At 49.5% G+C, this 27,590-nt stretch overlaps 1 protein-coding gene across 1 annotated transcript in view; it reads left to right on the top strand.

Annotated features, from left to right (window-relative positions):
- IMMT (inner membrane mitochondrial protein) overlaps positions 1-27,590 on the top strand; it is a 946,894-nt gene that overhangs the window by 80,554 nt on the left and 838,750 nt on the right. The window contains exon 2 of the mRNA XM_069632176.1: positions 10,956-11,026. Within this exon, the coding sequence (XP_069488277.1) occupies positions 10,956-11,026 (71 nt within the window). The remainder of the gene's footprint in view (positions 1-10,955; positions 11,027-27,590) is intronic.

The following is a 27,590-nucleotide window of genomic DNA, read 5'->3' as shown; positions in this document are numbered from 1 at the left end:
TCGAACTGCTGCAAAATCATTAAGCGCAGTTGTGCGTCAACCTCTGCCTTTTCGTCCTAGGGGACAGCAGTGGAGAGGAGGTTCTTTTCGTTACTACTCCTTCTTTGGTAGAACGAGCGGGGCCGCCAGTCAAAGGGGTCAACGGAAAAGTACCCGTGGTGGTCTGGGAAATGGAGGTGCCAAAGCCGCTCAGGCAGCTGCCTCTCTGCCTTCAGGCACTCCAACAGTCATGAGGCCATGTCCCATGGTTCGCCGGTTGGGGGCAGACTGTCTCAGCATCTCAGAGTGGCAAGCCATTTCTTCGGATGCATAGGTTCTGAATACGATAGCCCATGGCTACTGCCTTCCCTGCCTAAAGCGGCCTCACGACAATCCACCGGGGGAAACTCTTTTTATGATATGGCATTTATAACGCACCTGTACACAATTGTTTCAAGGCACGACGAGGCAAGGCAACCGAACCGAGGGAGGACAGACAACGGTCCTACTAGGCCAGGTTTAATTCATATCATGCGAGTGCAGGGCAAAACAATAAGTAAGGTAATGGCCAGCATGTGGCAAGTGCATGGGTAAGTGCAGACATCAGGTGACAATGGCTGGTAGGGGGACTGTAGGGATACAGAAACAATCCCCAAGTGCAGAGGTTGCCTGGTGGGCAGTGCAGGTGTGTGACGCTGGCGGTGGAGGGACCTGGGCCAGAGATCAGAGGGAGTCCAGGTAGCCAGTGCAGTTCCGGTTACAGCCAGGTGGTCAGCAGAGCAGAGGAGAGGAGGAGAAAAAGCAGAAGCAAAGGGAGGTTTTGAGCTGCTTCCGGAACTGGTGATGGTTCTCAAGTTTAAGGGAGGAGGGGAGGCTGTTCCAGAGGGAGGCACCAGCTGAAGAAAGAGATCTACCACCAACTCGTTGATTGGAGAAGCGACTGACCCTGAGGGAGTTGGAGGCGGATGAGCGGAGAGCCCGAGAAGGAAGATATTTAGGGAGAGGGAGTTGAAGGTATTGCGGCCCCAAGCCCTAGAAGGCCTTCTGGAAGATGCAGAGGGTTTTGAACTTAATCCTCTCAGCCATTGGGAGCCAGTGAAGAGATTAACGTTCTGGAGAGATCCGATCCCTGGACTTGAGGCCAAGGACAAGTATCGCAGTCCTGTTATGGATAAGTTGCAGAGGGTGGAGAGTAGAAGCAGGCAGATTTAGAAAGAGGCTGTTGCAGTAATCCAGCCTAGAGAGAACAGACCTCGGGAGACGGTAAGCTTCTGGGGGAAGGAGAGGAAAGGAAGAATACCTCTAAGCAGGTGCAGCTAGTAGTGTGACTTCTTAGAGACGTCAGGTGTGAGGGGAGAAGGATAGTGTGGAGTCGAAGATGACCCCAAGGTTTTTAGCCTTGCAGGTGGGAGCAGGAAGAGTGCCAAGAGAGGCCGGCCAGAGAGCTAAAGGAAAGGAGGGAGTTTGAAGCTTCCAGATCCGCTCCTTGTGCAGGAACTCTTAACCCTGCTGGAGAAGGGAGCTATAGAACTGGTACCTGTAGCGGAGAGGAACAAGGGATGGTATTCCCCCTTATTTTTTTACCCCAAAGAAAGTCTGGGGATTGAGACCCATCCTGGACTTGCGTTGGTTGAACTAACTTCTCGGGAAGGACAAGTTCAAGATGGTTACTCTTTCTGAAGTCCTCCAGGCCCTTCAACTACAGGATTGTTTGGCGTCTCTGGACCTACAGGATGCTTACTTTCATGTGCCGATTCATCCCAAGGACAGAAAGAACCTGAGGTTTGAGGCTAGAGACTCGCACTTTCAGTTACTGGTCCTGCCGTTCAGATTGACCTCCGCCCAAGGGTATTCACTGTGCTAATGGTGGTGGTGGCAGCGTACCTCAGGCGAAGGGGTGGGGGCATTCACGTCTACCCCTTCCTGGCCGACTGGCTGATCTGGGTGCGCTCTCCCGAGCAAGCATTGTATCACCTCAGTCTCACCTGCCGCTCCCTCCACATGCTGGGCTTCTCCCTCAATTTCAAGAAGTCGTATCTGACACCTTCCCAACAGCTCCAGTACATCAGGGCTGTGTTGGACACGTCCTTGGGGACGTGCTCGCCTCCAAGGGCTCATCACATTGTGCAGATGGTGGACAAGTTTCAACGTGCCCAGAGTCTCCTGGCTTTCGAATTCTTAAGGTTGCTCGGCCTCATGGCATCCTGCATTTTTCTGGTGCCAGAGGCCAGGCTGAGGATGCGATCCCTGCAGTGATCGCAGTGCTCGGGCAACATGTCGGATCCCGTTCAGATTCCAATCTTGGTCTCCCAGGATCTTCTGTGGTGGGCCAACAAAGGGAACCTGATGAAGGGGGAGCTGTTATGGCAACCATGGGCGGAGATGACTGTAGTGACGGATGCTTCCCTCAAAGGCTGGGGTGCTCATGCCAACGACTTGACTGCCAGCGGTCGTTGGTCTCCGTCGGAATCCAAACTCCACATCAACCTGTTAGAGCTGGGGCCGTCAGGTTAGCCCTGAAGGCTTTTCTGCTGTCTGTGCAGGGGAAGAGTGTCCTGATCATGATGGACAACACAGTAGTCATGCATTACCTCAACAAAAAAGGGGGGGGTATGGTCACTACTGTTGTGCAGAGAGGCAATGCAGCTCTGGTTCTGGGCCATCCAGCAGGGAATTTAGATCTCGGCAGTTCATCCGGCTGGAGAAGAAAATGTGGCGGCGGACGCTCTGAGCAGGCAGAGCAGTCACTCACGAGTGGGAGTTGGCTCAGGAAGTCCTTCAGGAAAGCTTCACCCTTTGGGGAACCCCACAAGTAGATCTCTTTGCCACCAGTGCCAACCGGAAGTGCGGGAGATTCTTCTCAAGGGAATTTCCTCCGCGAGGACCCTTAAGAGACGCGTTCGTAGTGGAGTGGTCATTCCCACTGCTATAAGCATTTCCTCCAGTCCCCGCCATTCCTCAAGTATTGCGGAGGTTACGGAGGTTCGGTTCCCACATGATCCTCATTGTTCCGGATTGAGCCAGGAGAGCGAGGTACCCGGACCTTCTAGAAATGTCCATCTGCCCTCCACGCTGTCTTCCCTACCGAGAGGATCTGCTCTCGTGAGAGGTGTGTGGGGGGTGAGGGTCTCCATCCAGAGGTCAGGACTCTCAATCTTCATGCTTGGTACCTGAAAGGTTAAGATATAAGGATTGGGACCTCCCAGATGACGTGATGGGAGGTGTTGCTTTCGGCCAGGTGGCCTGCAACAAAATTCCTGTACCATTGCCATAAGTTCTGTGACTGGTGCAGAGGACAAAATGTTGTTCCTTTACAGTGCTCCATTCCTATGGTTTTGTCTCTTACTTTCTGTAGCCCACAGGGGCCTTCTAGTGGGTACCATTAAGGGTTACCTGGTGGTGCTGTCTATCTTTAAGCGCTCGTCTGAAGAATGTTCTTACTTCTCAATTTCTTAAAGGACTGACTACTTTGTTCCTACCGTCCCCTTTCCAGGTGCCGGTTTTGGATTTGAATTTGGTTTAGAAGTTTCTCATGGGTGCTCCATTTGAACCTTTGCACTCTTGTCCTTTTGAGATTACTGTCCTTCAAGACTGTTCTTGGTTGCGGTTACTTCCGCTCGCACAGTGAGTGAACTGCAGGCACTTTCCTCTAAGCCGCCTTTTACTGTGTTCCACAAGGACAGGGTTGTACTGCGGGTATGTCCTTCCTTTCTACTTAAGGTAGTATCTGAATTTCATTTGGGCCAGAAGGTGGTTCTCCCTTGTTTCTATCCTTTGTCTCATCCTGGTAAGGAAGAGGAGCGACTCCATAGGTTGGATCCTTGGAGAGCTCTGAGCTTTTACATTTCTGGGATGTCCAGGGTCAGAGTTGGCTATCGACTCTTTGTAGGATATGTTGGACACCGATTGGGCCGGGCTGTTACCAAACGGACCTTGTCCAGGTGGATTATCCGCACCATTACGGAGTGTTACCGATTGGTGGGTAAGGACCCTCCTGAAGGGTTGCAAGCTCATTCCACTAGGGGCCTGGCTACTTCAACCGCCCTCCAGCGGGGTGTTCCTATTAGGAATATTTGAAGCCGCAACATGGGCTTCGCTCCACACCTTTGTTAAACATTACTGCCTGGATACGATCCATGGTTCGGATATGGCATTTGGTAAGGCTGTTCTTAATTCCGCCGTCTGATAGGGTACTCTAAATTCTTTTCCCTCCTCCATTTTCTAGTACTGCTTTGGGAGTCTGTCAAAGATGTGGAATACGTTAGAGGACACAATCCATTTGAAGAACAAGTTACTTACCAACTGGTAACCTTCTTTCGACTGGATGTTCCTCCAACGTATTCCACATCGCCCTCCCGGCCTGGAGAATTTCCTATGCGATTGCAGCTTACGTTTCCGCAAGGCTATGTGCAGTCAAGCAGGCATGCGACTGGTGCCACACATTCTGGGGGGGAAAACAAACAGGCTACGGGCGCTGTGTCCTATTTCTAACATCCGGTGACGTCACCCTGGACGGAGGTCTTCGAGGGACATTGACCTGACATTGACGCAGGATGCCCTCTGCCGAAAAAGTTTCTGAAGTGTACAGCTGTGGACATTAGATGTCAAAGATGTGGAATACGTTGGAGGAACATCCAATCGAAAGAACGTTACCAGTTGGTAAGTTACTTGTTCTTCCTGGCGAGAGATGGCATTTCTTGCAGTGTCGCCTTGTCCCTGCCAGTCATCAACTTTATTGCTTTTAGTAGCTAATTTTTTCTTTGGGTATGCAGCATTCATCATTGGAAGAGTCAATCTCAATTCCCAGGAATGAAAGGGTGGTAGTGGGCCCAACCGTCTTCTCAGGCGCCAGTGGGACCCCTAAAGTCTGCATGGTTTTGCTACATTTTTGGATGGATGAGCTGCATAATCGGAACCCAGCTGGGCCAGTGAAGAAGAAATCATCCAGGTAATCCCTATTCTTGCTCTGGGAGTGGCTTGCTAAAGTGTCCATTGTAAGAATGAACTGAACTGTTCGAAGTAGGCGCACGCAATGGCGCAGCCCATGGGAAGGCATTTGTCAAAATAGAATTTGTTCTCAAAGTGGAAGCACAGCCACTGGTACGGGCAACAGCCTAAATGCTGATTTAATGTCTGCTTTTGCCATGAGAGCGTGGCTACCTGACATTTTCACTAAATCCACTGCATCTTAGACAGAGCTGTGGGAAACAGCTGCCTCCGTGGCAGGGATGCCCTCGTTGAAGGAACTCCCTGGCGGGTAGGATAGGTGGTGGATCATCCTGAACTCCCCTTGTTCTTTTTTGGGCACAAGACCCAGGGGAGAGCATAGAAACTCAGTGAAAGGGGGGGGGCTGTGGAAGGGACCTTTTTATCCTGCCCAGTTTTAGTTATTTTCCTATTTTATCTTTGATTGTAGGGGCAAATGAGGAGGCAGAATTTAGGTTTCTGGGGATGATGTGGGATCCATGTCCCATGAATGGGATATGAAAACCCTATGTAAATCACTGACCCTAAAATTGTTTGCTGTTGGGTCCAGGTAGCCTTCTATCATTTGCAAGAGCGTGTCTACCTTTATTGGTGAGGTCCCCATTTTCAATCTAGTGGCTGTTTTTGGCCGCAGTGACTTTGCGGCTGGGCCTGGAGGGCGAGGGTTTGGGGCAGTTACCGCTGCTGTGTTCTCCACTACATGTACTGCATTTGTGGTTGTGCCTACACTCATCACCCTTATTGCAAGACCCTCTGTTCAAATAGCAACAGGTTGCTGTGGTGTTCCTTTTTGCCCTGCCGCCGGTGCAGATGTTAGGTTGCCCCTGGGTTTGCCCTGATTTCTGCCCTCCTGGGGGCGGGATCCGTTGGCTTGAGGGCTTGGCTTTGTTGGCTGGGGAACTATCCCGCTGGCACGTGCGCTGGTTGTGCTGCCTGTTCTTCCACCTCCTGTTATTTTGATACTCGTGCTCTTTATAGCTCTGTGTATTTAGAGCTGAGTTTTCTTTTAAAACATGAAAAATATACAGTTTGGGGTCTTCTTCTTACCTGCCCAGGGAATCTGTGCCTTTCTTTCCTGAATTCCCTGTCATAATTCAGCCATGATTCTCCCTCAAATGTGTTATGTATTTCCAGGATTCTGTGATGGTAGGCATTTAATGCTGTGCCTTCTTCAGGATATTTTTCTAAAATAATTGTGGACAGGATTTGAAAAGATGCTTCCCAGTTCTGAATGTTCTTTTCCAAACCAGCCTTTTTTGCTCTTTCATCTTCTTTCTTGTCTTTTTTTTTTTTTAATTCCAAATCCTAATTCCTCATATTCCAGAAGGCAGAAAATATCAATGAATTGCTTTTTCCAAATCTTTTTATTAATTTTGTGCTCCATGTGCCATGCAATAGTCTTTTTTTTAAGCTTCTATTCACATTTTTGCAGGCTGTGCGCCTCCCATATTTGGTCATTTGCGGGCCTGGTGATTCAACATTGTTGCTATGCCCAACCCATGCTTTAAGGTGGCCCTGGTCCTCCTCGCTCCCTGATTCAGACTGAGTCTGAGTTATCTCTCTAGCTGCTGGAGCTGCCTATACCCTTTTTTTTTTTTTTTTCTAGCACCCCGTTTCTGTGCCATTTTAAAAATTGTTCTCACATTGGCCCCAAATCATTTTTCACAGTACCCGATTTGGCTTTTCTATTGCTGTCGGGTTGGGTGTCATGAAGGTGCCATGATGCTGCGGACATCCAGGTGCTGTTTCTTCCCTGCCGGCTGCTCCTGTTCTTCTGAATCATCACCATTGTTGACCCTTTCTTCGGGTGTCTCGTCAGCTGCTGCGTTGAAGCTGGTTGCTGCCAGTTCTGCCATCTTTTCCTGGACTAGGTCCATGCCATGAACTGCTTCTGCCGCCTTGGCCCACTCCAGGAGTAGCGTCTCCTTAAGTGAGAGTGCGTTGGCCATCTTTTTTCTTGATTGTAGCAGCGGATGGGTGTTTCTGCTTATGGGCTGTGTGCCTTGTGTTTTTTGCTTGTTGCTTTGCAAAAGCAGGGGTTCCCCTGTGAAGCTTAACTTCTTTGCCTGGACCCACAGGTGCATCCTGCCACTGCCCAGCTACTGCTGTACAAAATGCTGGGGGGTACTTGCCACTGGACTTCTGCCCCAACCCCCATGTGCAGGCTTGCAATACTCCGCTTTTGTTCGCTGCCCTCAGCGTGCCGTGGTCCAGCGTGCTTGCTAGATGCAGTGTTAAAGATGGCTCTTGTCGCCTCTTGGTATTTTGCCATTTTTCTGGCAAGTATGTCGGCTTTCGATTGTGTCAACTTTACCAGCAACATCGCGCAATGCTCAGTGTTGCGGTTTCCCCGCTTTAGGGGCATTCAATATTCTCCCCCACATGTTGACCTGCGTCTGCCTGCTTCCAAAATTAAGCACTCCGCCTTTCACTTGTTTAGCACAGCGAACGCAACCATTTAAAAACGAAGGCAACTGCTGTGAGTTGGGTTTCTTTCGCGATGCCTCTGGTGCAGGAAACGAACACTGCTTTTTTGCAGCTCAGCTGACTGAACGGTATCTGTACCGTTCTTGATAGCCTTAAGTTATTCATCCCGATCTGCTGCTCTGTTTCGTTCTGCTTCCAATGAAGCCCTGCTGGCTTCCGGATCTGCACAGCTTGCTTGATGTGCGTGAATAGAAGGCGGAGGGGTGGGTGGTGATGGGCGAATGCAGCACCTCTCTGCTGCGGGTGCTCCGATGTGTCTGTCACCCCTCCGAGAAGTTGGAGGGGCTTGCGTTCTTTGCTGGCCTGCTTCAATGCTAGGAGGACCGCGTTGCTGTTTTGTCGGCGGCCCCTAAAACAACCGACCATTTACTTTGTAACTTGCGGCTGCCTTGCTCTTCGGTAGCTGCCGCAAAGCTCCTTGGCAAGGCTTGAAGGGCTGGGGTTGCAGTCGATGATTGCCGGTAGGCTTCCGTTGACGGCAAAGTTAAACACTGACTCTCTCTGAAGGGTCCTTGTCGTCTTAGTCCGTCAGCAGGGGAAGGAACCTGCTGGATGCCTTTCAAGCGAGAGGCATGGAATGAGAGGGGCTACCTTGCCCTCCCTGGTTATAGGCCTATTTTGGCCTGAGGGCAAGGCAAGCCCCTCTTTGATCATCAAAGGTCCTGTCTCTGTGTCCGTCCGGATGTGAGAGGGGACCTTTGATGTGAGGTGACAGGGTCAGGGACTACCTGTTGTCACCTGCCCCTGCCACCTCTTTCCTGGAGGGCGCCTGGCAGTCTAGGTCCCTTGCACCCGCATGCGAAGAGTGGGTAGCACCTGAAAGGTGCTGCCCGACCTGACCCACAACAAACCCCCCCCACCTCCCAACTTACGCCCTCGGGCCTCCCATGCGGGAGGGCCCATGTTTATAGTTTGCCTTGTACGCGAACAAACTAAAGACGTTAGGAAGAGGGAGAGAAAGACAGCGGGTAGGTGGCCGCATACGTGAACAGGAAGCACCAAGCTTTTGCTGCCATCAGGCCTCTGTGCGAGGCTCAGACACTGAACAAAAACTCTGTAAAGAGTAGAGAAATGGAGGAGGGGGGTGTAGAAAAAGTTGGTTCTCAGCGTTCGCTGAAAATGTGGGAGCTCTGTGCAGAGCACAGGATTCTGTTTCTGTGCCTCAGCCTGTTATTTAAGGGCAACCTAACACCTGAGGCATAACCTTATTGTCTGACCTGGCTATGCATTTCCATCGGGCCTGGCACACTTGGTACTTGTGTGATGCTCCTTTTGTTTCCTCCCTGGCCCACTTCCACCTTTGAAGTAGGGAAGTGCCTCTTGGTGTACCACGCCTGGTGCTGCTTCCCATTTCTGCAATTGTTCATCGCCCCAGCCTGTGCTGCTGGTCCTATGATGGTGAGCATGTGGGGAGGGCACGGGATTGCTTGTCAGTCGCCCTTTGTCTTCTACCCCTCTTGCCCCCCCACTGGCCACGAACACCCCTAGCTGCTTAATAACTGTGTCCTTTGCCCCATTCCACGGCACCAGACAAATGAATTCCATCCACACCTCTTCCACAGGCAGCGTTGACTGCTGGAATTACAGGTTGTGTGCCAACAATTTGTGGAGCACAGTTCGTTTGCCGCCATCTTGTTAGTGGCTTGCGAGCTCCCCGTCTGTTCACTTTTCCTTTTAGATCTATAAATGTGTTTTTGCCATTCTTACGAACAGTGTAACAAGACACAGAATACTAAGCGAGGCAAGCTAGAAAGGTAGAATGTTCTTGTGTTATAGAGGACAACTCGAGAGCTTTGCAGAAAGCTGGCTAATATCGAAGCAAGGATTTCAGTTTTGCTAAGCGACCCCATGTCATGTGACGGTTTATCTTTTTAATACAGACATACTGTGAACTTCAACCACAGATATGGCTGCACCCTAGTAAGGAAAACAAAATACAGCCATTTCATCATACAAACTGTTTTGTAAATGAATACTTCAGGCATTAGGTATATATTTATTGTTGATAGACCAGATGGCCAATGCATTTTGGACCTAGGGGTGGTCCGTCAATAGGGCAATGTTTGAGCTTCTCACGATTTGTCTGTATTATTTACAAAGTTAATGAATATGTACATACGTAATGAAGAAAAACTGATGAAACATTAAAGCTGTGGCATATACCTAGTGAAAAGATCCGGCCGGTAACCCACTGTGTGTTAAACCGTGGCACCTCTGAAATGTCCGCTACACTTCAGAAAAAAAGGAAAGAAAAATGGTAGACACATCTTAAAATACATATCTTCTCATTGTACATGCATGTAAAAAAAGGAGATATCATACCTGGTGCTCTTAAGCACCAAGGTGAATTGTTATGGACGAAGGAGAAGGGACTACACGGTGTTACTTCTCACTGTCCATAACTGCCATTGACCCTTAGGGGATGGGCGGGGATAGAAGACGAGATGTCGCCACAGTTACAGTTAAGTGGAGGGGGTGCAGGGATGGGGTGGTAAGTGAGGGTGTGGTGCAGGGATGGAGGGGTCACTTGAAGGGAGTTGGTGGCGGGCGAGGGGGCCTTTGCTGCGTAAGGCAAAATGGTGTCCTCTGCCTGCTCAGACACAGGTAATACCTTGTGGTAAATCCTTCTTTCTGAGCTCCCTGATTGGCTGGGAGGCCCTATGACGTTCCTTCCAGATGGTAATATTATTTTGTCTGTGTTAACGTTGCTGGCATCTAATGATGGTAACTGGAGAAAAACATTGAGTATTACGAAGACTTAATTGCCCGGTTTCAGACCAGACGTAGTGGCCTTATTTTATAGGTGATCTGGGGTACACAAAGTATCCATATTCAACAAGCACTATCACAAAAAGCTTTGTAGAAAATGATTTGTCAAAATTAGATGTCATAAGAGAATAGAGTAGCCGTGCCAGAAGCACATGGTGAAGGAAATTAATTCAAAGTGCTGTACATGGAGCGGGGCAAGTTGGTAAAGTACACTTCTTTGGGAGCACCTGTGTATGAACTAAGTATCTTACCATTACTCAAAATGCTGATGGCTCAAGCTGGTAATGAGCAGTGGATATTATAAAGAGCCATCTATCTTTACCACTGCACTAGTGCCCTGACGGCGGCCAACTACAGCTTGAGCCACCCACCAGTGTTGAGTTAATGGCAAGATACTTGATTTCTAGCTAGGGTGTCAACTATTGTAGTTCATTCTAGAAAACCCTTGAAAATCATAAATCCACATCATGTACACCAAGACAATAAGTATCTTTTCCTTCAGTTGCACTATGTTTATAGACCAGATGGTTTCTAATACATATTAATTACACGCCCTAGCACCCTAGGAGATGGATTCACTTTGAATTAAGTTACTAGAGGCTGGGTGCAATTTGTAAGAAATATTGTAATTGTCCCTTAATTGTTGATGCCAAAAGGCACTGCTCTGTATTCTTGTGCTGACTGCAAGCTGTTTGGTATTTGTTAATTCTGTTTCCTGTGGTTTTTTTTTCTAGAACTGCCTGTGTGGTAAATCACTCCATCCACTACGGCTATGCCCTAGATATGCATCATCGGGTGGCTCTGGGTATGTAATGTGCTAAAGATATAAAGTGATTACTGTAGTAAATCGTTTTCTACACCTGAATATATTTCTTTTGAATGTAATTGTTTTTGTTTGATAGGTCCGACCCATGCCGATGAGATTTGTTAGAAGCAAAAGAGCCCAGGACTTTTCTGAAGTGTAAAGTTGTAGTTAAAAAAAAAAAACTCCATGAGAGCCAGGTGCATGCAGGGCTGCTTCTGCATCTGCCCTCTGTCTGAAGTCTGTGTAATTTGCACAAAAGAGTGCTGGTGTTTCTCTGTCGCTTAAGTGTATATACTTGACTTTCCCTTTCAGTTGCGGTGTCTTGCTCCTACCGCATTATGTTCCTCAGTGTATCCTGGTTTCATGCCACCAACATGTTAACTTTTTTTTTTTATCTCCCTGGCACAGTTGACCCACGCTCCTTAAGTATTTGGTGCTCAATCAAGCCTTTGCAGCTTAGTAGGGAGTGGTGAACTCACTGGGAGTTTTGAAAAATCCAACGTATTTGAGTTAGAGTAGCTAAAGACAAGAATATTAGGAAGATTGGAGTTTTCTGTGCAAGTGTAAAGCCATGCAAGCTGAAATGAGTTTGGAGGAGGGAAGGGCAATGTTCTGTTTCAAAAGCTCATGTTGGGTCGGGAGGTTTGAGGAATATTGGTGTGCTGATCATGTACTGACGTCTAAGGAATGTGGATCGGAAGGGATTGTTAAATTTGATCTTATGGTAGGTTATCTTGGAGACTATACATTCAAGAATTTGGAGTAATGGGTCAGTTTATCAATGGTTAGTTGGTAGCATATTTTGCGCCATGTAGAATTGGCTGGTTGTGTGGTGGGTGGGGACTGTTGGCTTATCTCCACAAATCTGATATGGCGTTCCTTGTGGCCAATAGTATTATTAATTTCCCTTAAAGGGGGGGGGGGGTAGTGGATATACCATGTCTTCATCACCATGACCAAGAATACTGCATAGGTAACCAAATCCAGGTCACATTTTCAGTCCAGGATTGTGTTCCTCCAAACATTTAATATTAAGGAGCATGACTACCAAATGTGTTGGCAAGAGTTTCACAACTTAGCCAAAACGTATTGGGGGGTGGGGGGGGAGGGGTATGTTTTATGAAGCTAAGCATTGTCCTATACCAGTGCAAACTATATATGTAGTTACTTTCTCTTAATTGAATGCCGTGGGATGACTTGGTAGCTGTCTTCCAAATCTGAGACGGTTGCGTTCCCCACATCTGACTTGCACATGGCCACATAGAGTATAGTATTGCCACTTGAGCTTGGATTCAGTGATTTGTAGGCCCACGTACCAGGTGGGGAGAATAATCTTGGTGTAGGACGTTTTTAAATTGTTAAAGCTTGAGCAACATCTGGATTTCATCTTGTTTTCCAGTGTCGAAGCTGGTCAATCACCTTTGTGGCTTCAAATGCCTGATTACTTGCTGCAATATTAAGGGTCTGCCATTTGAATAGAATTGTCCCAAGGCGGATAGATCCCTGTTTGATAACAATCAAATGACCGCTGCTGCATTAACACACGTGAAAAGCAATCCAAAATATTGGAATATTGGAATACAATTAATATATGGTGCAAAAATCTAAGGAGCCATCTAGAACAGTGTTGAAAATCATCCAACCTCAAATGTTCAGAGAATTGATGAAGTGAATGACATCCTGATTCACACTTTCAAACAATTTGGTTATGTCCAGAGCATTTGGACTTTCTGCCTCCTGAGAAACTTGCTACTTCTGAAAATCTACTCTCCCCACCCCCCGAAGGTTGTCATCGTCCATTCCAGTTAATCCTTTTCTGACAATGGACCTTTATATTATGGACCAGGCAGTGCAAAACTGGTTGAGGTCACTCCAATAAAATCAAAGTATAACACCCCTATGGATGAAACCTTCGTTATGATGGGGAATTTTGCAGTACAATCGCTTGTGATAGCTGCTTCACTGAGTAGGGATTAAAGTCCTGTTAAGAATACCTTGGTGGTATGGACAAAGACTCTAAAACCTGAGACTCCCAGGGCAAAAAGCTGTACCAGAATCCTATCATGGCTCTTTGGCAGATTAATGGAACATTCCATCCAAACTGGTAGGTATTAGAAAGGTTTGGGTTTTTTTTTTTTTTAACAATTCAGCCTCACCGACATGTCATCAGGTAAGCATGCTTAAACACGCAGACTGAGGAATCAATGTCTCTTGAAGTCAACTTTGCTTATTCCAATATCCTTTCTCAAAGGATTTACTTTATTGTTGCACTTGTGTATACCTCCCTGGGAAATGTTCTTTCCTCCTCCTGGATCCATTTCTGGCCTTCATGCTGATTGTTCTCATTTCAGCACTAGAGCAGAAAGTCTACCTGGTGGTTCTAGAGGCTGCTTGGGCTTTTGGCTTTGTACATTTTGAGTGTGCCCCTAGCCTGCTGGCTCAGGATTAGGCCTGTGCAAAAGCATTTGCTATCATATTGGAGCCAACTATCCAATTCTTGTTCCATTAATATTTCCATCAAATCACAAACTGTATCAAAGTGCTCTCCTCAAAGAGGCTCCTTTTCTGCCCCTTCTCACAGCTCAGTATGACGAATCACAGGCATTTGCAACTTCTCCCCAATGGATGAGCCCCACTACCACTTTCAGGCAAGGGAGGTGATCTAGCTTCAAAATATTCCCCTGCCCCACCCCACCCTGCTAGGGGCTGAGGCAAGTGGGACATCCCCAGGAAAGATTTCCCCTGTGGGGACAAGGACTCGCGTTCCTGTGAGGAACTCCTTAAAGAGTCTGCTGAATTTACCTCTTAAACCATGCACCACAAGGAATCCTATGAAGGAACCAATATATTTTATTGTGAAACTGCCAATATATGCTATTGTAAAGACTAAGGGCTTCAAGAGGTCACGAGGGAGAAAGAGAGGAGAAGATAAGCTGGGGAAGGCCCATGGCTAAGTCGCCTCTGCAAGGCGAGGAGACCGGAAACTCCAGAGAACCCACGAGTTTCAAACAGGCTGTCGAGCCAGAGGCAGACGCACAGCGTCCTATCCACAGAAGAGGAAGCAGAGAAGTAAGTGGTTGCATGGACACAGAGTCGGTGGTGGACAGGAGGTCCTAGCATACTCCCTTGCACCCACCTATGAAGCTAAGAAGCTCAGTCATCTTCAACTCCACACTCTCCTTTTCTCCTCACATCTCTGATGTCTCGAAGTCAAATTACCAACTGCACCACTCAAAGGTATTCTTCCTTTCCTTCCCCCAGAAGCTGACTGTTTCTAGAGCTCTGGTTCTCTCCAGGCTGCACTATTGCAACAGCCTCTTTCTAAATCTGCCTGCTTCTACTCTCTGCAACTCATCCAGAACAGTACTGCACCTCAAGCCCTGGGATCATATCTCTCCAGTCCTGAAATTTCATCATTGGCTCCCAGTGACTGCAAGGATTAAATTCAAGACCATTTGCATTGTCCCAGGGCTTTTTGCGGCCTGGGTCCAAAATACCTTCACTTTTCCCTCTATAAATACCTTCCTACTCGAGCTCTTCGCTCCTTCACCTCCCTCTGGGCCAGTCCCTTCTCCAAGCAACAAGTTGGTGGTAGATCTTTCCTCCGCATAGGCCTCCCTCTGGAACAGCCTCCCTGCCACTCTGAAACTTGAGGAGAACCATCTCTGGTTCCGGAAGCACCTCAAGACCTTCCTCTTTGCTTCTGCCTTCGCTCTCCCGCTCCCCTGTTGATCTGGTTGCTTTGGCACAGTGCACCTGATTTACCCTCTGATTTCAGGCCCAGGTCCATGCCCACCCAGCCACTCGCCAGCACTGCCCCTAGCAACCCTTGCACTTGGTGTTTGTATCACTTACCTGCACTTACCAGACACCCCTTGGCTGCACTCCAAACCTGCACCTGCCACCTTGCTGGTGCACTACCTTTTTGTATTGTTGTATCCCTTGCTCAGCACTTCCCCTTTCTCCCCTCTCCCTTGCACTTTCCCCGATACCTCTCCCCCGCACTTGCGCGTTCTCAATGTCACTGGGCCTCGTAAGATCGTTGTTTTGTCTTCCTTTTCCATCCCTTGCCTTGTCGCGCTCTGAAACACTTGTGTATGAGCGCGATACAAATAAAATATATATCATATCGTGCACGCTGATACCACTACGTGGATGAGATCGTTTATCAAACTGGTACCGGAGATACTGAAAAGCAGTTGGGAAGGAAGAGACCGAGAACGAGTGGTCGGAATAGCTGGTTGTGTGGTGGCTGTGGACGAGCAAAGGAGAAAAGCAAACGCAAACAAAACAAAAACCCGGCAGTGTTGTCCCAGAGAAGCAGGTAACAGGCAAACCCGGAGACCCGGGAAGAAGACGTTAAATCATCATATAACATTCAAACTCGGCCCAGTAAAAAAAAAGACTGACATTGAGAAGAAAAGTGATTGCGAATCCTCATCAGAATATTCATTCATCACAGTCAAGACAACCAGGAAGTAGCCTGGAGCCTCGTAGGAACAAAAGATTGTTCTCAGAATACTCATCACAGTTGAGATAAAGAAAGTATATATACTAAGAATAAGAGGAGAGTAGGAAAATCATTATGAAACAATTCTTACTCGTTTTAGTAAAGGCTTTGAGAGTGTATTCCAAAAAAGAGAAAAGAATTGCACTCCGTCTTTAGTGAGGTGCGTAGGAATGGTATCCTAATGATTTTAATTCTTAGTACAAAGCAGAGGAACCCACTTGTTGAGATGAATCAAAAGGGTAAAGAAGTACTAAAAAATGTGTGAACTAATCAAAAGAAGTTACAAAACTATTTGAAGATCAGTTATTGAAAATAATTCCATGGGGATCTCAACATCTACCTGGACTCCCCAGGCCCATCCTCTGGGTATCTTCCGCAACCTCTACTGCTCTCTCCCCCTCTCCATCCTACCCTCTGATCTGACACTCAGCCGGACACACCCTGGATGTTCTAATTTCTTCAGACATCCCCCCTCTCTAATCCTCTTACTACTCCTTGCTCCTGGACTGATCACTTTTTTCTCACTTAAAACTTCCTTTCCCCCTGGCAAAGTCCTACCCAGTACTTCCACCTTCCTTCGTGGTCATTCAACCAATGAAGAGAGTGTCAGTGGCCGCCTTTTCCTCCACCTTCTCTCCCCTTCCTACCCCTGTGGCTGACTCCCACTCTGAACCAGCCCTTTCCAACCTACACCTTTTTATCTCTAATACTCTTGATCTCCTTGCCCCTGCCATGAGGATCTGCCTGAAACCTGCCACCAAGTTCAACTCTACTTCGCCGCTCTGAAATGCAAGTGTAGAGTAGTTGAGCAGAAGGGGGAGCTTTGGGCGCACCCACTGACAAACTGGCCTGTCGCCTGCTCCAAAGGCAATACAGACTCAATTTCCTATAAAAAAGAGGGTCCACGTTCAAGCCTGCATCTCTGTGGCCTCTAATAACACGCCAAACTTTTTAAAGTCTGCAAGGATCTGGCCAGTCCTAATGCAATCTCCACCTCTACTTCCACCCAGGCGCTCTGCATGGTGCTGGCTTTTCACTTCACCACTAAAACCCAGGACCTGCTGTCCGCACTCTCCTCTGCTCCTCTTTCTCCCTCTCTCATGCCCCCCTTGGCTGCCCCCCCTCCTCTCCTTCACTCTCCTCCCTCCCTCCCTCCCTCTCTCCTCTAACCCCTGATGATGTTTCAAGACCAGTCCGGTCTATGAAAGTGTCATCCAAACAGGTGACCCCTTGCTCCTCCAGAAGGACAACATTGTTTCTCTCTCTGGCTTTGGACGATTTCTGTAATCGCTCCTTCGCCACTGGATCTTTTCCCCTCTCTTCTTAATCACTCCCTTGTGCACTTTTGCCGACCCTTCCTGTCTGGCTAATTATCCCCCGATCTCTATCGCTCAGTTTCTGGGCAAACTCCTAGAGAAGTTGGCTATCTCTCAGCAAACCCTCCACACTGAATCTGTTGGTTGTCTCCATGAACACCAGTCTGGCTTCAGAGCAGTCAGAGGCAGGGAATCTGCTCTCCTGAACACCCGTGAAGATCTGCTCTCTAACCTTGACTCAACACTCCCTCTGTCCTCATGCTCCTTGATTTTTTTTTTTCCCCTGCTTTTTACACGGTCAATCACGCATCCTGATTAACCGATTACAAAAGAACCTGGGCATCATGGATCAAGCCCTGGCATGGCTCACCTCCTTCCTCTCGGACCGACCCTCCCAGGTCCAGCTCGGGTCCTTGCTCTCCACCACCTCCCACTCCATATGTGGTGTTCCCCAGGGCTTCTCACCCTGCCTCTTCAATGGTTATCTGGCCCCTTTGACTTCTCTAACTTTCCGTATTATGCGGATGACGCACAGCTCTCTTTCAGGCTACACTCGCCATTCTCCCCCTCATTGCTCATTCCTGACTGTCTATCCGCTATTCATGCATGGTGCGCCTTCAGCGATCTCTGCCCTAATGCCAGTAAAACCGAGATCCTCCTCATTGGGACCCCTGCTCCCGCTTTTCCTTCTCACTCTGGCTGCCCTCCCTGGGCCCTCTCACCTCACCCTCCTGTGAGGCAGAAAACCTTGGGCTCACTTCCAGCTGCACCTCCCTAAAGAGGTATTCTCCCTTACTCCTACGTCCCGTCCCCTTTCCTCCATACTTGTGGGACATCTCTCCGTCCTGTGGGACGGGACCGGAGCACTTTGTAAAAAGCATCCAATTTTTTTTCAAAAATGTGTCCCTCCTCTCTTTGCTCCGCGGGGCCCGGCACGTGGCCGTAACCCCGCCCACCTTGGCTCCTCCACGGCATCGCCCATCAGTCCTTTTCTCCGCTCGATCGGGGCCGGACGCACTTGCATCCTCGGAAGATTTTCTTCCCTTTTTTCCTCTCTGGCTCTCGCTAGCGTTCGTTTACTAGTCTGTCTTTTAAATTAGACTTTCCAGATTGTTAATCCTGTCACTGTCGCTTCGCGGGGACGGATACCCATCCTCTTTGTTTAGAGTGTTTGGGTCCGGAACACCGTTGGGACTCATGTTTTTACTGTGACTCCCTTTCGGTCCGGGTGTTGGGGAGAATTCTCTGTATAGGCTAATTTCCCATACCTAGTGAGTCCCCCAGCAGCTTTGCTGGATTATTGGGGTTTATTTTTTTCTCCTGCTAAGAGTGAGACTCTTTCTCCCACTCTTAGGCATGATTTGAGAATGTCCTTTGACTTTGTAATGTGTTTTATGGGCTATTGGGTCTTTTACTCCATAGGGCTTCATGTGTTTTTGGTATGTGTGTTACACAGCACCCTCAGTGCAGGTACACAGGGGTGTCAGTGACCCCCAAACATACACTCCATACCCTGGGACTGACCGTCTCCCAGGGCATGTAAAGTCACCATTGACTTTACTAGTCTTAAATTGTGAACAGAACCAGTACAAACCATCATATTGTGGAAGTACTGGTAGGGGTAATTCGATTGCCCCTAGGTCTGTTTTTCAAGGGGGCACTGTCTAGTCCCCCCTTGTCGAGTTTCTGGCTGGTGGCAGTGGTTACCACGCGAAATATTCCACCAGAATATTTCCTATGGGATTTTCCCATTCATTTTAAACGCACCACTTTTTTGGTGCAATGTTAAAGATACCGCCGGGTTATTTATTTCATATTTATTCCCCGGTTGGGTCTTTTTGCCAGGACTCTGTTTTAAAATGGCGTTTGTGTTCGCCTCGGTAACTCCAACCCAAGTCGAGCCCTTTTTTCCACTTTTGGCGGGCTTCTGCACAGAAGCCTCCAAAAGTGGTGCCACTCTGTCTGGGTCTACAGGATGTGTGGGAGGGGGGAAATGGGCATCCTGGACCGAGTTGCCTTGGCTCACCACTTAGCATGTTTGACAGCTAGGCTGGTGAATTGGGGGTTTTGCTGCATAAAAGCAGGGCTTTGGGGACTGGAACTTCAGAAGTCGCCACAGGACCTAAAGAATCCGAAGAGGGAGAAGCTGAGCCGACCTGCAACGGTGACACCACCGGTGGAGCCCTGCTGAACCGACTCGCCACTTCCCAATGACAGAGAAGATCTTCTTCCTGGAGAGTCTTCTTCCTTTGAGCTGGTGGGGTTAACCAGCTTGCCTTTTACGCCTCCTGGATCGTCTTGTGGTCGAATCGCCCATGCCAAGCACCCCGGCGGCCGGATAGCCACGCTTCACCACTACCGCGAATAAAAGGGCAGTACCTTTTAACCGGGAAACTCTGCGGCTGGTTTCTTCCCTGGCAGTGCAACGACCTCCAGCTTTCCTCCACGTCGAGCTCTTCTCTTCCCCTGGACGAAGCACCCACTTGCACCCGCTGCCAGGAACAACTGCCCCAGCTGGAGCTTTCTCACCATTTCAGGTACTGTGTCCCGCCTGGTCTCCCTTGCCAAAGACTGTTCAAGGTGTCCCGTAAATCCTTGACTCTCTATCCTGGGATGACCTCGGAACTGCTAACTAACCTTTCTGAACTGATCTAACTCCTTTTTGAACTATCTGCAAAGACTTTTAAAGTGTACTTCAACTGTGTGATCTTGGGCACATTCCACCTTGCTCTCTCCAAGAGTGGGCCTGCCCTATGAACATTTTGCTCTACAGTAGACCCTGCCTTTCTTGAGTTGCTGTGCTTCTTTAAAAGTGTTGGTATTGTGTGTTTTCCTATTTCTGCCTTTTCTCTCTCTTTTTAAATAATTATAGGAGTGCCATCTTGGTTAAGCGCTCACCTCTGTGTTGATAAGTGGTGTTCTTTTCCTAAGACTTGTCGAATAATTCATCAGGGAGGTGTATATATTTCTAGTGACTGTGTGTGAACTTGCTTGACATATTAGTGCCAGTGTATTTTTACAAGTGTGTTTTTAAATAAATAATGATATACTTTTATACCAAAGCTCTGGTCAGTGTTTGTTTGTGCTACTGTATTTTTGTACCTAATGTGTATACTATATATACTGCCTAACTCTTCTTGAGAGAAGTCTGACTGCTCAGCCACAGCTACCAGGTAAATCTGGGTGGTACAGACTGCTACCAATTGGGTTTACTGCTAACACCTGTAGTCTTAAACTTTTTGCAGTGGTCCCTAAGGGAACTGCACAGGTTTCTGCCTAACACCGGGCACTTCAACGTCGGTTGGAGCGGTGGGAGGAGGTGTTCCGACGAACTCCTCCTTCGCATTTTCAGGCGTTCATCGACGAGAAGAAACGCCCGGTAAATTAATAATAATTCTACCGGAGTTTTCGCCGAGGGTCTCCGTAAGGGGCCTGTGAACACCGGAGTACGCTCGGAGGCCCCTCCTGTGGGGGCTGTTTGTAGACCCAGTTCTACTGAATCGTGGGGTACCGGAGCTCGCTCTGAGGCCTCTCTGTCGGCTTCCCTCAAAAACAAAACTGGGGTGCGCTCCAAGGCCTTGGCTGGGCTGGTTGTTACCGAATGGATGTTCGAAGCCCGTGCAGATAAGGCTGTTACCCGGCCTGGGTCCGAGGTTCCTCGTTCAGAGGCTAAAGCTACCAACAGTTCTGAGAGGCCGGACAAGGCTTTGTCGGTGAAAGCGGTTGCTCACCGTTCCCGCTCTTGTGATACCAGATCTGTTGAGGGGGCAAAGAAGCAAAGTTCTTCTTTTACCAGCAGTGCCGAGGTCCTTCCTTCGAAGGCTAGTTTGGCGGTTGGTATGTCAAAAAACATTCCAGGCCTCATAGTACCGGCTCTGCCGAGGTTCCTTATGTTAAGGCTAAGATTAAGACCTCTGATCCATCGACGGGGACCCCTGCCTCACTTCCTCATGTGCCGCAGTTCCCCTCAGATGAAGACAAAATGGTGCTGTAACGCTCACCTGATTCCCGTAGAGGCGCCGGTCTTGACTGGGCGTATACCGTATCTTCAAAGGTGATGTGTAACACACGGCTGGCTCTTTGGGCTGGACCTCTGTGCACTGTATGTCTGACTCGAAGGGTAAGATGTCTTAGGTAAGTGAACGCCGTGCTCTCCATCTGCCTCGGGGCAGGGTGCTGTAACCAGTTTCTGCACTGGATAAGGGGAGCAGGCCTCTTGACTTCAGAGGACTGCTGTCCGTCGTTTACTGCACGAACGGTAAGTTTCGAGTAATTCTAATGTCTTTAAAGTCTTTAGCAATGATGTTTCTTGTTTTGCAGGGTTCCGGCGATGGCGGATGACGGGCTGAAGTCAGTTGAAGATGGAGCCCGTGTGATGAATAGAAGCGCCTGGAAGCACGTAAGTAAGCGCTTGTTGCCTGCTTCACGATGCGCTCTAACTGTCTTTTTATTTTGCAGGTACAAGTTCGGAGCGGCTGCAGGGTGCCGGAATACCCACTGGGTTAGATGTGGAAAGGAGTAATGGCACGTGAGTATTAAAGTTCCCCAATGTCTTTAAACGCACCTTGTTTTGTCTTTCAGATGCGGGATGCAGCGCCGAAGGCCTCCGGAGCGTGCGAAGAGTTGGTAAGCCTTTGTCTTTCAGATGCCGGAATGCAGCGCGAGGCGTTGGTGACAGCCGATGGACCAGGTAAGTGAAGAGCTGTCACTGAAGACCGTAATGCTAACCTGTTCTTTCTTGTCTTTATAGGTGTTGCTGAAGACTGGATTCAGGATGGTAAGGCTTTTTCCTTAGGCCCAGGATCAGATGCAGAAGACGCGATGAGCGTTCTGCTGCAGAGGATGCAGAATAACGCAAAGCAAGATTCATCCATCGGGTGTGGTTTAAATAGCCTCCTGTAGTGCTTAGGTGTCTCCTTCCACAGCCACACCTAGGTAAGAAAAGAGTTCCTGCTTTCCAGAAGAGTTCCAGTGTTCTGAATCTAGGGAGTGGCTCCTGCCCCACCCAACAGGAAAAGTAGTTCCAAACAGAAGAGGATCAGAGGCTCAACTGGCAGGCAAGTAAGCAGCATGGTCTGCTGCAGGTAAGTCCACCCAAGCATTATGAGCCCGGCGCTTCCAGCGCTGGGACGGGGCATATTTATGAGCCTGGTGCCACTGGCGCCAGGACTGGGTCCAAAAGGTCCCAATTGGGACTGGTTGGCACTCGGAACCTGGGTTATGGATCTGCTTCCAAGGGAGTTGGGAAAACCCTGACCTTTTGGAAGCAGAGATCATGACAGGTGCCTGTTCCCGCCATGCCCACGGCGGCCATTTTAGGTGAACCTAAGGTCCCTTGTGCGCATCCTTACCGGCTGGTTTATGATTGGAACTCCCGCATGCCTCTTCCGCACAATGTTTCGTTGCCCGCGGGGGCGGCTCCTTTGATTTATGTGGATTCGTCGGTGGAGGGGGCCGGTGTGGCCCCTTCCCCGTTACGTCCCTGGATTTGTCCACCTCATGAGAGGCCGCCTCCAGGTTCCGAAGCAATCTCCTGAGGACGCCTTTTTCGGTACATTTCAAGCGCTTATGCGCACCGACCCCCATGAGGGAATATTTCAAAGGGCTTTTCAAGGAGATATGTCCACCTGCTCCTCCGGCTCCACCCGTTCCCTCGGGTGCTCCGCCGGTGCCTCCCTTGCCTGTGGTGCCTCCCCCGGCTCTTCCGCCTGTGCCTCCATTGTCCCCAGTGGACAAGGCAGTGCCTGACACGGCTCAGCAGGATCCTGACCTGTCAGATGACCCTCAAGGCGATCAGGACAACCAGGACCTTCCCCGCTCTATCAGAGCCTTTCATGACCGGGTACTGGACATGATGAGTTTCTTAGATGTTTCGGTACCTGAGGCACCCGCTCTGCAGGAGGGCGTGCTTTCTGGGGCGTTCACCCTGTCTCCCTTGGAGCGTACGGGCCTGTTCCTGCAGAAGGACGTTCTGGCCGAGGTCCGAGTCTGGGAAAAGCCTCACTCGGGACATTTTGTCAATAAGAAGATTGACGTGAGGTACAGGCTGCATTCTTCAGAAGAGGTGGCCCTGTCGTCTAGTCCGCCTCCCTCCTCCACTGTGGTTGTTGCAATCCAGACCTGCAGCATCCTCTTCCACGACGGTTACTCAGGTCTTGGGGAAAGGCGGACAAGCTCCTGGACTCCCTAGGGAGGAAAATCTTTGCCAACTCGGCCTTGCAGCTCAGGCAGGCCAACGCTGAGTTGATATTGGCAGGAGCCAACATGCGGATGTGGAAAGGTCTGTCGGAGTTTGAGGAGCACATCCCGGTCGAGAAGTTGGAAGACTTCAAAGGAGGCCTTTCCGATGCCAGGGTCTTGGCCTAGGATCTCCTGGAGGCTGCGGCTCATCACGTAGACACCTCGGCTCGGGGCCTGATGCTTGGGGTTGATACCTCACGGCAGGCGTGGCTGCATGCCACTAAATTTTCGAAGGCAGTGCAAGACAAGGTGTTGGACCTTTCATTCGATGGTAAGGAGCTTTTTCATTCTACTACTGATGTAGAGCTCACCAAGACCAAGGATAGCACTCAGACGGCTAAATCATTGTCTGTTCTGGTCAATGCTCCTTTCAAATCCCAGAGACCGTTGTCGCAAAGTCGACCCTCCTCTGGTTTTAGGGGCTTCCTCGACCGCAAATATCGCAGAGTGGATACTGCTGCAGGGAATAACCGCCGTAGACAACAACGCACACAGTTTTTCTCCCGCTCCTCAAGCCTCCTCATCAGGTTCAGGTGGCACCGCCACCGATAAACCTGCCAAATGAGGGTTTTCCGCGCTCGCACGAGACCCCGGTGGGAGGACGCATTGCGTCTCATTGGGAGGCGTGGCAGACCATCACAGAAGACAGATGGGTCTTCCCTCAACCGCCACCCCTCAACCCTCCTTTTCAGCTGTCAGGCTCACCCTCCCTCAAGGCCAGAAGTTCAGAAACTTCTGGACCTCAGAGCTGTGGAACCCGTTCCCCTTGGAGAGCGAGGTGAGGGCTTCTACTCCCAGCTGTTTACGGTGCCCAAACCCAACCAGGCTGCCCTGCGCCCCATCCTAGACCTTTCCCAGTTCAATCTTTTCCTGCCCCAAGAGAAATTCAAGATGGTCGCGGCCAGCCAGATACGCTCCTCCTTACAGAAGGGCGATTGGCTCAGCGTTGTGGATCTTCAGGATGCGTATATGCATATCCTGATTTGGAATCCACATAGGAGATATCTCTGCTTCTCTTTGGGAGAGGGGCACTACCAGTTTCGGGTGCTTCCTTTTGGCCTCAGCTCGGTGCCGTGTGTCTTCACGACGATGATGTCGGTGATTGCGTCCTATCTTCGTCTCCAGGGTATCCATGTGTATCCTTATTTGGATGACTGGCTCTTATGCAGCCCTTGTCCGCTGGCAGCAGCGGGCAACCTCCAGTCTCTCCTTCAGCTCCTGTTCTATCTTGGGCTGTCGGTGAACTGGTGGAAATCCTCCATGACAGTCTCACAGGACCTGATCTTCCTGGGTTTTCATTGGAACACGATCGACTGCAGAGTGTATCTGACCGAGGACAGAATGGCGGATCTGTTAGCCACGTGTCAGATGTTTGCGCAGTCGGAGAGCATGTCGGCCTTGTGGTTCCAGAGGCTTCTGGGTCTCGTGGCCTCGTGTGAACTGGCTCTTCCTCTTGCTCGTCTCAAAATGAGACGGACCCAGATGGCTCTTCGGAGTTCATGGCGTCAGGCAGTGGATCCGTATTCCATGCGGATAATGATTCCGGATTCCATGAGTGGACCTGGATTGGTGGTCATCTCTCAGCAATCTGTCTGGGGGCGCAGGGTTTCAGGAAATGGTCCCCATGGTGACGATCACGATGGACTCCTCCCTTCTAGGGTGGGGTGTGACGTTAGATCTTCTTCAGGTTTCGGACCTCTGGTCGCCTCAGGACAAGCTCCTGCACATAAATCATTTGGAGCTTCTGGCGATTTTCCTAGCGCTCAGGGCGTTCAGACCGCTCATTGTCAACAAGGTGGTCCGCATAAGAATGGACAATGTGGTGTCAATGTATTACATAAACAAGCAAGGGGGAACGAAGTCTCCATCCCCTATATCGCCCATCGTGGACCTGTCCATCCAAATTTGTGAGTGGGCCGTGCTTCATGGTGTCTGGCTGCTTGCAGTGCACATCCCGGGCCAGCTGAATGTCACAGCGGATGCCCTCAGCCGGCGGACAGTGGTCAGCTACGAGTGGGAGTTGAAGGCAGAGGTCCTCTCATGGATTTTCTTGCGTTGGGGCACACCTGAGGTGGACCTCTTCGCCACGGCGGTAAACAAGAAGCTTCCTCAGTACTCCTCCAGAGGGGGGCTGGGAGCCTCCTCTCTGGGGGATGCTCTCGAGATTCAATGGCACAACATGAGAGCTTACGCCTCCCCGCCTATTCCCCTAGTTCATCGAGCAATTTGGAAGTTGAAGAGCTCTGTCAACTGTTCTCTTCTACTGATAGCTCCGTGGTGGCCGGCCAGGTTTTGGTTTTCAGAACTTCAACACCTGTCGGTATGTCCGCCGATCAGGTTACCAGTAACTCCCGATCTTCTTCACCAAGGGGAACAGCAGATGTGGCCCCCCCCACAATCGCTCAACTTGGCGGCATGGTGCCTGAGTTCACGTCTCTAGAGCATTTGGGTGTGACTGCGGATAACATGTGCATTATCCAGGCAGCCAGGAAACCCTCGACCAGATCCCAATACAGAAGTAAATGGCTCAGGTTCTGTCATTCGTGTTTGGAGAAAGAATTGGACCCGAGGGTGGCAACGATTGACGCGGTGCTGTCCTTCGTATCCTCCCTAGCAGAGTCAGGGGTTCATGTTCTGTCTTGCAGGACTTATCTCTCAGCGATTTCCGCTTACCTCTCTACAGACCGGTGTTCTTATTCCTTAAATAACCCGGTGGTGAAGAGACATTTTGCGGGCTTGACGCGAATCTATCCTCCGGTTCGTAGTCTGCACCCGCCTTGGGTCCTAAATGTAGTCCTGACGGCGCTGTGCCATAAACCCTTTGAGCCGATGGCTACGGTTGACCTCAAGTACGTGTCCTGGAAAGTGTCCTTTCTGGTAGCCGTTACATCAGCGAGGAGAGTGAGTGAGCTCCAAGCATTGTCGGTGGAGCATCCTTTCTTGGTCTTTCACAAAGACAAGGTAGTCCTTCGGACGAACCCAGCTTTCCTACCAAAGATAGTGACCGAATTCCATCTGAATCAGTCGATTTCCCTTCCGGTCTTTTTTCCGAACACTGCCTCCGAGGCGGAAAGGGTTCTGCACTGCCTGGATGTCCAAAGAGCTCTTAAGTTCTACCTGGACAGGACTTCCGAACTTCGGAGCTCTTCCCAACTGTTTGTGACTTTCGGTAAGCCTCAGGGCAGGCCGGCGTCTAAGGCATCCATTTCCAGATGGATTGTCGCCTGTATCACGGAATCTTTCACCGTCCAAAAGCTAAAACCTAAAGGTATCCATGCACACCAAGGCCGCTTTTGCTTTTCAGAAGTATGTTCCCTGGGAGTCCGTTGCTAAAGCTGCTACTTGGGCCTCCCCATCTGCTTTCTGTAAGCATTACTGCCTCGATATGAGCTCTAGAGCTGACGCTCAGTTCGGCCAGGCTGTGCTGAAGAACCTGTTTCAGTAAGGGGTATTTACATCCACCCATAGTTCCTGTAAGGAGTGCTTGGGAATCTCCCATAACAATGGAGGAAAGGGGACGGGACGTAGGAGTATTACAAGGTTACTCACCGTAGTGACCACCTTACTCCTAGTCCATAGTCCCTTTTCCTCCATATGCCCGCCCGCCTTCCCCTCTAATAAGGTTCCTCTGTTATTGCTAATGTGTCTTTGACCCTGCGATAGAAAAGGACTGATGGGTGATGCGCAGGGCAGAGCCAAGGTGGGTGGGGTTACGGCCGCGTGCCGGGCCCCGCGCAGGAAAGAGAGGAGGGACACATTTTTGAAAAATATTTGGATGCTTTTTACAAAGTGCTCCGGTCCCGTCCCACAGGACGGAGAGATGTCCCGTAAGTATGGAGGAAAGGGGACTATGGACTAGGATTAAGGTGGTCACTACGGTGAGTAACCTGGTAAATATTCTCTGCCTCTCTCCATGACGTTACTGAGCAGCGTAGCCAAACGCGCCCAGTCGTCATCTACGCGACTGGACGCAGAACCCGGAAAACGTACATCGTCTCACAACACAGCGCGTCAGAATTCGGAATATGAAACTGTACTTTAAAAGTAAACAGCAAGACTGCACAATTGGTAAAGTACATTTATTTCACATGAAATGCTTTGAGAACATTCGGCGATTGACATATTCAATCAAAATGGAACTTTTTTTCTTTGCTCTCGATCTACAAATGTTTATCGTGAGTCACATGCTGTTCCTTTTGGGTACACAGGGTGTTCGTTTTGGGTAAATGAAGCACTTTGGTCGCACAGTGAATTGCAAGGCTGGTACATCAACTTGGCACTAGACCACCGTAAAGGTTATGTTGCTCCGAATCGCTGGTACAGCCTAGGGGCATATCTGCCCTTGGCGATCGTCCCAAATAAAGAGTCAAATAAATCCAGTGATTGACATGTAGCTGCAGCTGGCGGTTGAAGAATCCATCGGTTGGGGCCTGGAATAGATGACAATCGCAGAATGGCAGATTGTACCTGTTTGCAAAACATAAAAATAGAAATGTGT

This window comes from Ambystoma mexicanum, chromosome 6q, assembly GCF_040938575.1.
Source record: "Ambystoma mexicanum isolate Mex_15411 chromosome 6q, UKY_AmexF1_1, whole genome shotgun sequence".
In the NCBI taxonomy this organism is placed as follows: Eukaryota; Metazoa; Chordata; class Amphibia; order Caudata; family Ambystomatidae; genus Ambystoma; species Ambystoma mexicanum.
The sequence above is the reverse complement of the archived record's forward strand: the minus strand, read 5'-3'. Positions and strand labels throughout refer to the sequence as shown.